This window comes from Lontra canadensis, unplaced genomic scaffold (assembly GCF_010015895.1).
Source record: "Lontra canadensis isolate GAN:19392208 unplaced genomic scaffold, GSC_riverotter_1.0 scaffold9, whole genome shotgun sequence".
NCBI classification, from domain to species: domain Eukaryota; kingdom Metazoa; phylum Chordata; class Mammalia; order Carnivora; family Mustelidae; genus Lontra; species Lontra canadensis.
Window position 1 is genome coordinate 36,883,708 of NW_022631003.1, and position 11,717 is coordinate 36,895,424.

An 11,717-nucleotide genomic window follows, 5' to 3' on the forward strand; every position below is an offset into this window, starting at 1 on the left:
GTGGTTAGTGGACAACACAGATCCATCTTTGAGAGAAGTCCTGTTAGGCAGTGCTGTTCTATGCTTTTACCCTGGCTTTCATTTTCTTTCTAGAACTTCTGCTACATTACGCTACATGATCATTGCTTTGTTTATGTTCCACTGGAACGTATGCTCCCACAAGCAAGAGATCTTTTTGTTAGAACATAGCAAATCTTCAGTGTCTTAAGCAGCACCTATTACAGTTCTCTGTAAATACTTGTTATGTGAATGAACAAACAAAAAAATTTTAGTATTTCAAATAAAAAGTATTTTGTCTAATGTCCTTAGGTGACTTAGTACACTGTTCTGCTACAGTTTTTTAAGATGAAAGAATGAAAATTCTGTAACCAAGGACACATATTTTTAAGATAATGTGATGTTATTAAATATACTAGCCAAACTTTTATTTCTTTAATCATTCATAGCAAGAAGGATAAGAAGTATGAAAATTCCATTTAACAGCTAATATATTGTCCTGAACATGAAGGGGAAAAATATCCGTTTTCTTTGGATTAAGAAGTCATGTGAGTAGAATGAGAAAGGAAAGAATTTATTATATAGCTAATTGGACTTACATTGGTAGGTAATTGAAAGCACTACGATACATTGCAGTGGACTATATGAAGGTGATATTGTGCAATTAAATCATAATATATTCCAAAATTGTGTAGAAACGTCAGTTTACTGGAATTGATTTCAAATGAAAATCATCCATGTAATTATTGCAGTACCTAAAAGGAATTTGCTGCCTGAATGAAATATAAGTAGGAACATGACTACCCTGGGTTTGCCTATAAATAGACATTGAAGCTAGTTTTGTGATTTCTGCCAAGGATACAGCTTCAGTGGCCTTGATGAACGTTGTTTGTCTTCTCTTAGGTCCAGCTTTGTCAGGACATTCTTAAATAGTGATGGAGGAGGAAGCTACCCGGCAGAGCCAGACAGGTCCTGGTCAATCCGCTTTAACAATTAGCCAAATGGCAGATGTCAGTTGGCGTCATGTCCCATTCCACTTACTGACAATTAGGAATTAGGCAGAATAGGAGTGTTTTCTCCTTTACTCTCCCTTTCTAAAATGCAGATTTTTTCTGAGTAGTGTTAGTACCCACTGGATTTGCAAATGCACATTGTGGGGCATCTGTAGGCTGTGCAGCGTTGGTATTATTTTTATATTATATGTGGAAAACACCATGGTTAATGTCCTTGGATAACCTTGCATGCTTTCACTGGTTTTCAAATCAGGTCCAATGAAAGGCCAGATTCCTCATAAAAATAATGACTAACTTCGGAAACCCATATGTTCAGTTAAGGTCTCTGAGCTGCAGTAAATATAAAGATAAAATAAAATGTTTATATTTGCAATTTCAGTTCTTGATTCTTTTCTGAAAACCTATTCCATATATTTATCTGGAAATTTTTATTTCCTTTGGTGCTGGATCCAGAGTACAATTTATAAAACTTTATGTCGGGGCGGAAAGGCAAATTCACTTGCTGTTAAGACTTTAGAGGTTGTTTTAGCTACCAAGAGACCATTGCCTACGCGCTGAGAATAAGATGAGAGCCATATTCTGAGTGCCTACGTGTGTTGATTTTACTTAGGCAGAGTAAAGAAAATGGCCCTGTTTCAGTTTTCTGTTACAAAGAAGTGGAAAAGTATGTTGTAAAAAGGAAGCTAGCTGAGGTGCTTGATGCACGGTTCATGCTAATTGTAAATTTTCTTAATGCTTAACTGTATAGTCAGGATTCGTTTGCTAGGGTGAGATCTGGTGAAGACTTCACCAGGTCATTGTGAAACTCTCCCCTGTAAAGGCTTTCTAATGGGCAACGAATTCAGAATTGACCTCAGATAATCTGACCATTACTGATGGGAAAGCAAAGTAAACATCATCGCTGAAGATGATTTTTCATCTGTTCATGAGTCTATATGCTTATTACTACGTATAGAAATTTTGGCTACTGAAATAGGAATTTCTTTCTGTTCAGAGACTTAACAAGCCAAATGCCAAGAGTGTTCTACTCTGTACAGATGAACATCCATCTGTCCATCTATATGGGAATGTTTCTTTCTCAGTTGATGCTTTAGGAAACATTTTTTGATTTTGATCCATATAGAGAGTCTAAAGATAGTTTATTGAGACACAGGTTTATGGGTTATTATTTTTCTAAATTTCTGTTCTATGAGTGAAATTTGGAGAAGAGTCTTTGAAATCATTAAATCATGGTGTCTCCTCCTAATAAGTATTAGAACGATGTAAATATCCCATTTCTCATCATACTTTTGGCTTATTAATTTAATATTGCATTGATAATTTTTATCTGCAACAATTATTACTCAGTGTATAAATATATTATACATATATAAATATATATAAATATATATATTTATATACATATAAAATATATATATTTTATATATAGAATATATATATATTCTATATATATATATGTCATTTTATATATAGAATATATAAAATATATTCTGATATATTTTATCTCCATCATTCCTACTACACTTATTAATTAGAATTCTACTGTAAGGAAGAGCTATTCCTTCCCTCATTTATTCAGTTATTGTATCAATGTGGGCTAATGACTATATTATTCTATTGATTATAATTCATTACTACAGTTATTTATTTTATTGTCCAAATTATCCCAGATTTGGCCATTGGGAGCCCCTTCTGACAGGTTCTTGTGTCCTTTAACAGATCCCTGTTATTTTTTTTTTAATTTTTTTATAGATCCCTGTTATTTTTTTAAAACATTTTGTTATTTACTCTTTGGCACCACAAGATGTATGAAATTCATTTTGCTCTATCTCAAGAACAGACCATTTCTCCAAAGAACCCTAGTTCTTTTAACTGGAGATTGCTATTTAGAAACAAAACCTGGGTGTAGGTATGCATTGCTGCAGAGATGTTCTTGCTTCTGGGCCTGTCAGTGGGAATTGTGTGCGTGCATATGCACATAGGGAAATGTCTCTACCCATCTGCCTATCTATGAATATTTATCTACCCACTAGAGACTGTAAGTTCATCCTGATGCTTCTAATTACAGCTCAGTACCACTAGTTTCCTTTTAGAATTCTCCCTTTCCTTACTTGTAACTTTCTCCAAAAGTGAGAGACCTGGCATTCATGATTGATAATATAGTTACTTATTTGTTCAACCCTAGTGTAAATATAAAGAAGTTTTTAGAATTGTGATCTGTGTGAGAATTTATTAGCTCCACTATAGGAGTTGGGTACAGTATTTTTTGGTCTTCAGCACAGCAAAAAATACCGATTTCCCAAATTACTCAAGCCAGATCTTTTTTTCTCCAAACCTTTCAGTGTGGTTAAGTTGTTCCTTTGTAGTACAACTAGGAACATTTGTTACTGTTTGTGTTCCACATGGGGTCCCCTGACACCCAGAGACTGGTTTTACTTATTATTTATTTGGAAGGTCTGTGAAACATTACTATAGCTCTGAGAGTCAGGACTGTATGAAAAGGCTCCTGAAAGTTTCCCTCATCCCTTGTTTTGGAATTCCACCCCACCCCTCCCCTTCATTCCCACTCATCCCCTGTGGCTTACCAATTTCATTAGTTTCTGGTTTATTCTTTATTTTTTTAATACAAATATATAGATACATACACATTTTCTTATACAATGACTACATTTCAATTTTTTGTTTTTGTTTTTGTTTTGTAGTGGTAATACTGGGCAGTGAATGCTGTTTAGGGGTTTTCTATCTTCAGGATGCTGTTCATAATTGGTGTAGTCTTACCACTAATGTATCAGAAAGCTAATGAAACCATTATTTTCTTCCTTGAAAACTGTTTTTGGGATTTTTTTTCTAGAATGAAAGTGAGAGTGTGAATTTTGATGACCTCATTAGCACTGAGCAGTCTTTTCCTTAATAGGATTTGTTTAAAAAAATAGCAATAAAACAGTGTTTTTCAGGTTTTCCTTAACTCATTATATATGTCTCTAGCAAGATACTTAAAAATTCTTTCTCCCCTTATTAATTTAATTTGAATGATTTCAGGTATCAGTGAGAACAGTTAGATTGTTGTATAAAATGTGTTGTTTTGCTTCTCTAAAATACAAAAGAAAACGTTTCCCTGAGTCTATTTAAATAGTGCTATGGTGCATTTCATCAGACACTCGTTTTTTTTTTTTTTCTTTTCCCCAAATGCTCTGCAGGCCTTTGGGCAGTCCTTCTCCATCCACCGGAAGGTTGCTGAGGATGGAGAGACTAGGGAGGAAACGCTTCTGCAGGAGTCTGCATCAAAGGAAGCTTACTATCTGGGGAAGATCTTGGAGATGCAGAATGAACTGAAACAGAGCCGGGCAGTGGTCACCAATGTTCAGGCAGAAAATGAGAGACTCACAGCCGTCGTGCAGGATCTGAAGGAGGTAAACAGCAAACTCCCTGTGAGAGATTTGTGTGAGCAAGCAATAAGATAAAATTCTTTCTAAGAGAGAGGAATAAAACATTTTCTTTGCTCAGAGGAGCTGCCTTAAACAAGAAGCACTTAACGCTGATGCTAGCTATTTTTCTTGTTTAGGGAAATGACAGCTTGTTCTGAGATGAGCTTTTCTCTTATTGTGTGTTAAGAACTAAAATCTGTTTATTGAGTAGTTGGGAACTGGCCTTGCTATTTCTGCAAAAGTTTAAAGAAAGTGACCTTAGCTCTTCCTCTCACTTTTACCTGTTCTAACACAAGGTGGAGGAGAACAGTTGGCTGTGATCCTCTATGCCAGCACTAATTCAAAATAACAGTAGTGTTAGCTCAGGACCCTTCCCACTAGGGAATGAGACCTCAGGGGAGTGTCTGTGGGATCGTAGAATGGGGCCATGCAGAGTTATTAACTATGTTTCTGGTTTTAGGGAAGGCAGCAGATTACAGCTGGTATGAATCAGGTCGGGGAGCCTCCTCAGTCGCTGCACTCACTGTTTCTCTACGGCTTTTCCACGGCAACGTCACGTGCCAGGCCATTTTCAGAGTGGCAGAGTCATTCTTTACTGGAGGGGCGGTAACTGGGAACAGTTTCATCCGCCAGACCCTTTTAAGAACATTTTTGGAAACGTCACTCCATTTTTTTATAAGAAAACTATAGGAGAGGTGCAGATGTCCTCTAAGTCTTACAGCAGTGCTGTGGAGATTGACAAACAAGCAGGCTTATTAACTGAGCGTTTTAATAATACAAAAAGGAAGATGAAAAATTATTAAAGATTGTGAAATACAAGAGAAATAATCCACTGATATTTTTCTCTTGAAATTAGTGACACATTACAAATACAGTAAATTGTCCTAGATTTATTGGAATTTAATCAATAATTTGCATTTACACATATCCATATTGTAATGAACTAAGTGCATATTGACAAGAGGGTTTCTGCTTTACCTAGCTCATTTTCTTTGGACACGCCCAAATACAGCAGTATGACTTCTAGAGACCGAGAAGCAGCCTACCAAGTGGGAGTTGGTGCTGGGTACTGAGAAGAACGTGAGACAGTTTTCCGGATACCCGGCCTCATTTCCCTCCAATGCCAGTGGTTGTTAAGAAAAAAGCTCCTCTCTAGTTCTGTATCTGATGCATCTGTGCGTGTTGGGTATAGGCCATCACTTGCTTACCCCTTGGAGTCCCAGACCCTGCTCCTCCTAAGGAATTCATTCACGCTTTCAGCCCCAGGCTTCCTTATGAGACAGGCATCCACTGTGCAAGTGGACCCGAGATCATGTAGTGTCGTAGGCTACCACTCTGGATCAAGCAAGGTCCCGAACACCCACAGAGGGCAGCCATGAGTAGTGGATCCACACGGCAAGTTGGCAGAGGGGCTGAGAAGGCCAGGCAACTTGAGGGTGGTGGACACACGCACACACACGTGTGCACACACACACACACACACACACACGGTTTGTGGAGAGTAACTGCAGGCAATGAGTCAAGCAGCGTTGATTGCCAGTTGGATGGATCCTCTGAAAAGCTGCGTATCCCCGCGGTGCATGGCACCTACAATTGAGCATCGAGCAGTCAGGGTTGGGGAAGGGTCGAGCATCCAGAGATGTTTCTCTGTTGAGGCATTACAGTGGTGACTAACGAAGCCTCCTCGTAACATAGACCATGCTTGAGGGCTATTTCCAGTGAGCAGATTTATGATTACCAGCAGGATCCTCACTAATTAGTTAAGAGTAATGAAGAGTATAAGGATGTAAGTTAGGAATGAACTGAGGCAGCAAAGAAGAAAAGATCTTGAGGAGCTGTTCATTTCAGATCAGTTCTCCAATTGTAGTGAGCATCAGAGTCGCCTTGAGGATGTGTCAAAACATGACCCTGGACCCCACCCCCAGAAATTTGATTCTGGAGGTCTAGTTGGAGCTCAAGAATGTACATTTCTCACAAGTTCACAGCAGGCGATAGTGTGGTTGCTTCTCTGGAGACTGTGCTTTAATTTAAACTTTTTGACTGGCCCAAAGCTAGGGAAGGGAGAATCATAGGGTTCACAATTGGGGGAATTGCTGAATGGATCACTGGGTTATAATCCTCTATTTCTATACATTTTCAGTAGTTGATTTGCAGTAAGAGAATGACTTGCTTCATCCAAATTTGTGTATTTTTTAAAATCTAATATATACATAAAGCAATCTAGCCTATGAGTGTATTCATTCAGGTTTACCGGTTAACTAAAAGAAAAAGAAAAAAAAAAAGCCAGGTTGGTTTCCTGGGCTTGTAAGTGTGGTAGTATGTTTGTTGGTGTTCTCTCTGCTGGGCTGGAAGCTGTTGGTATTACTACACCGGGAGGCCTGCTGGGTTTCATCCAGGCCTTATGTTTTAAAGTACCTAGTAAAATTATGAGCATTTAGAGCTGAGTATGTTTGTAAAAGGAGGAAAGGAATGAATTGTATGTTTTGGAACATTGATACAGACTTTTTGATTGAGGTGATTGGCATATAACATTATATTAGCTCAGGTATATGGTGTAGTGGCTTGATATTTATATTGCAAAACAATTACTATGGTAAGCCTATAATGTCCATCACTTCACATAGTTACAAAAAAATCTTCTTTCTTGGTACACTTGGGTGGCCTGGTTGCTTAGATGTCCGACTCTCTGTTTCAGGTCAGGTCGTAATTTCCTGGTTGTGGGATCCAGCTCTCTACCCAGCTCCATGCTCAGCATGAAGTCTGCTTAGGATTCTCTCTCTTCCTCTCCCTCTACCCCTCCCCTGACTCGTGCACATACGCATGCTCTCTCTTTCTCTAAACTAAATAAATAAAATCTTGAAAGAAGTTTTTTTTTTTAAAAGATTTTATTCATTTATTTGACAGAGAGAGAGAGAGAGAAAGCAAGCATACAAGCAGGGGGAACAGCAGAGAGAGAGGGAGAAGCAGGCTCTCCACTGAGTAGAAAACCCGTTGTGGGGCTCAGTCCCAGGACCCTGGGATCATAACCTGAGCCAAAGGCAGATGCCCAACTGACTGAGCCCCCAAGGCACCCCTTGAAAAAATTTTTTTTTCCTGTGATGAAACCTTCTAAGATCTATTCTCTTAGCAAATATGTATTACAGTTTTATTAACTATGGTCACCATACTGTACATTACATCCCCATGACTTATTTATTTTATAACTGGAAGTCTGAATTGATAAAGATTTTTGATGTCTGGTGTTAAATTCAAATCCCAGATTTGTTTTTATTATAGACTCAATTTAATTAATTTATTTTTGTACTCTGAGCTTTGATTGATGCATAGCGATTGGAGGAGAGATCATGAAACAAAAAATTATGACCTGATGGGCCATGAGAAATACACAAGAATGACCAGCACAAAATGCAGTAAATCATGAGTTTGACAGATGCTGTGTGAATTTAATTTATGGAATCACTTTTATTTACTGAAAGTAAATTATTTACTCATTTATTTATTCATCTCTTATTTCAGTAGGATTATTGGTACTGGCCACGGTGTGTGTGTGTGTGTGTGTGTGTGTGCGCATAAACATGGTGTGTATATTATGGGAGCTTTACATATATGTTTGTAAACATGTGTAATTCCTAGGTCAGATTCTCTTCCATATATGGTAGGTATAGGATAATGTAGTGGGAAAAACCCATAAAATTTTCTGAATTCGATATTAGAAAATTAATATTCTAGACTCAGCTCTGCTAAAAGGTTTTATAATTATATCCATGGTATTTATAGAAGATTATTTTAGCATATATATAGTAAATACAGTACATAGTAAACATAAACTGTTATCATTAATAGTTTTCTGCATCCTCCATAAAAACATTGTTGGGGATATCTTTATTATGTTCATCTAGTTCATCCATATTCTTAGGTTAAAGAAACATCATATAGATGCCTCTTTGAATTTATTAACTTGGAAATTCTTTCTGTTGAGATGAATGAGGCAGTAGGAATTACAGTGTGCTTTTTTTCCTGCTTTGATTGTTAATTGTTAAGAAACTCCAGGACTGTGTTTAACTGTGAAGTCTAAGATTTTCCATATAATTCTTCCCATTTTTATTATCCTTATTGTATGTGTGTCTTTAATGGTAAACTGCTTTAAATAATTTTTTGAAGTATATAGAGTATGAAGAAAAAATATCACCCCAACAAAGCACCAAATAAAAGTTAATCCTATAGGGCAGGGAGGAAAAACAACCCTGGGTTACCTTCACCAGCATCATTTTGGTGTGAGCGTAGAGAACAGATAGATTACTATAGTGAGGAGTGCCTGGGTGGCTCAGTGGGTTAAGCCTCTGTCTTCGGCTCAGGTCATGGTCTCAGGGTCCTGGGATCGAGTCCCACATTGGGCGCTCTGATTGACAGGAAGCCTGCCTCTCCCCGACCCCGTCTGTCTCTCTGCCTACTTGTGTGTCTCTCTCTCTGTCAAATTTAAAAAAAAAAAAAAAAAAAAAAGATTACTATAATGACTAAGCAGATATTTAGTAAACAAATTTGATTTTCATCTTTCTTTGACCCTATAGATGTAACATGTAAAAAATAGCCTAAATAGGTGTATTTGAGCAATATTTATTGAACATTTACTTTGTACTAAATTAAAATCCACATTGATGAAATCATAAAAGAGGATAATGAAACTTTTAGTTGTTAGTAAGTTAAGTCAGAATTTACTGCACTATTTTACAAACTATACATACAATTTTACAAATATTCCTAACCAGAGCTGGCTTATATGTGAAAAAGAGATGTTATGAAAGGTAGACCCCTTCAGGTAGAATGCAGAAGATTAGAGTTCTAAAGTGGATTATTGACCTTAGTGGAGATCAAGCCTGTACTTTCAAGTGAAAATAACTTAACACTGACTGCCAGACAGTGTGCCTGGCACTGTTCTAAATTCTTTATGTGGATTAACTTGCTGAACCCTTATAACACTCTATTAAGGTAGGTTCTGTTACTCTATCATTTCATTTTTCTGACAGGACATGTAAATCTGAGGTCACATAACCTGTCCAAAGTCCAAAGCATGTTGGTAATAAGTGACAAGCCAGGATGAGAATTCAGAAAGTAGCTCTGATCTAGACACTGTGCACTGCCAAGAGCACAAGTTTAGTCCTGCCTCAAGCTAATGAAATTTCTGGCAAAATATATGAAGCTTTAGTACATTATCTAAATTTGTAACTTATTGGAATATTATCATTAGCCTTTTGTTGGGATGTGGCCATTTTATATTTTAAAAAGTGCTTAATCCATATGATTTTTAAAAAAGATTTATTTATATTAAAGAGAGAGACAGTGAGGGGCACCTGGGTGGCTCAGTGGGTTAAAGCCTCTGCCTTCAGCTCAGATCATGATCCCAGGGTCCTGGGATCGAGCCCAGCATCAGGCTCTCTGCTCAACAGTAAGCCTGCCTCCCCCCACCCCCTCTCTGCCTGCCTCTCTGTCTAGTGATCTCTGTCAGTCAAATAAATAAATAAAATCTTTTAAAAAGAGAGAGAGAGTGTGTGAGTGCAAGAGAGCAGGGGGAAGGGCAGAAGGGAGAGGGAGAGAAAATTTTGAGCAGACTCCATGCTGAGTGCAGAGACCCATGCAGGACCTCTATCCCAGGACTCTGAGATCATGACCTGAGCCAAAACCAAGAGTGGGATGCTCAACTGACTGAGCCATCCAGGTGCCCCAATCTATATAATTTTAAGATTTTTAAAAATTTATTTATTTGACAGAGATCACAGATAGGCAGAGAGACAGGTAGAGAGAGAGAGGAAGGGAAGCAGGCTCCCTGCCAAGCAGAAAGCCCGATGCGGTGCTCGATCCCAGGACCCTGGGATCATGACCTGAGCTGAAGGCGAGGCTTTAACCCACTGAGCCACCCAGGCACCCCCAATATAATTTTTTACCAAAAAATTTTTTAAGTTTTTTATTTAAGTAATCTCTACCACCCAATGGGGGACTTGAACTCATGACCCTGAGATCAAGAGTCACGTGCTCTTCCAACTGAGCCAGCCGGGTGCCCCAATCCATATGATTTTTATTACATTTGAAGCTCTTTTGCTTCAATGGAATATACAACCAGATTTCATAATATACAGTGGCTCAAATTCCAGAAACCTAATGATGCCAACATTGTAGGAATATACCTAATCCACTATAAGGAATCCATATCTATAATCTTTTCAGGGCAGGAAGGCTCTCAGTGATTATTTGGTAAAGGGGTGCCTGGGTGGCTCCATTGTTAAGCATCTGCCTTCTGGCTCAGGTCATGATTCCAGGGTCCTGGGATGGAGGCCTGCATCAGGCTCCCAGCTCAGCCGGGAGTCTACTCCCTCTCCCTGTGTGCTCACTGCTCTCTCTCTCGCTCTTTCTCTCAAATGAATAAAAAATCTTTAAAAAAAAAAAAAAAAAGATTATTTGGTAAAGACTACTCCCAGATCAACAATTCTTTCTCCAGTATCCCTAAATGGTCATGTGAACCTTACTCAGACATTTGCAGCACTGTGGAGAAGAAAAACTGTGAGTCCTTTCAAGGAAGGAACTGTGCTTTGTCTGTCCTTTATCTTTGAATCCCCAGCACTCAGCACAGTGCCTTGCCAAATTAGACATTAAAAAATATTTGTTGACTTGAAATGAAAGAACATACTTTGGGAGTTAGCTACTCCTAGTTTGAATTCCAGCTGTACCACTTACCAACTGTGTGATACTGACAAATTACTTTTGTTCTCTAAGCTACACTTCTTTAACTCCGATGTGGAGGTGGTAATACTAATGTGCAGGTCCTGTGCAAAATATCTGGAGCTGCTAAATGACTGTTTATTCCCTTTCTTACAACTTCTTCCCAAGGATACCCACCCTGTCACTTGGCAGCTCTAATTGTTAAACTGCTCTTTTTTTATTAAATGAAAAGTTGACTCCCTGTAATTTTTACCAGTTGGCCATATTTCTAGCCTCTGGATCTACAGAGAAAAAAAAAAAGATATATATATATATTTTTTTATTTTTAAAATATTATATATATCTAATTAGATATATACATATATATATTTTTTAGTTTCCTATTCCACTTGACAATTTTAGCCTATACCCAATAGTTTCAAATATTTGCAAAGAACTATCTTGTCTTCTCTTTTTCAGACTAAACATACCTAGATCCATTAACATTTCTTTATGTAACATGGTTTCAGGGTGCCTTAACTTCTTAGACTAGCATCCAGTGTCTTAAAAATGTGTATCTGCTTTTAAAAAA

At 37.8% G+C, this 11,717-nt stretch overlaps 1 protein-coding gene across 7 annotated transcripts in view; it reads left to right on the forward strand.

Annotated features, from left to right (window-relative positions):
- BICD1 (BICD cargo adaptor 1) overlaps positions 1–11,717 on the forward strand; it is a 212,375-nt gene that overhangs the window by 85,870 nt on the left and 114,788 nt on the right. For all 7 annotated transcript variants that reach the window (XM_032855317.1, XM_032855319.1, XM_032855320.1 and 4 more), the window contains exon 2: positions 4,208–4,420. In XM_032855317.1, the coding sequence (XP_032711208.1) occupies positions 4,208–4,420 (213 nt within the window). The remainder of the gene's footprint in view (positions 1–4,207; positions 4,421–11,717) is intronic.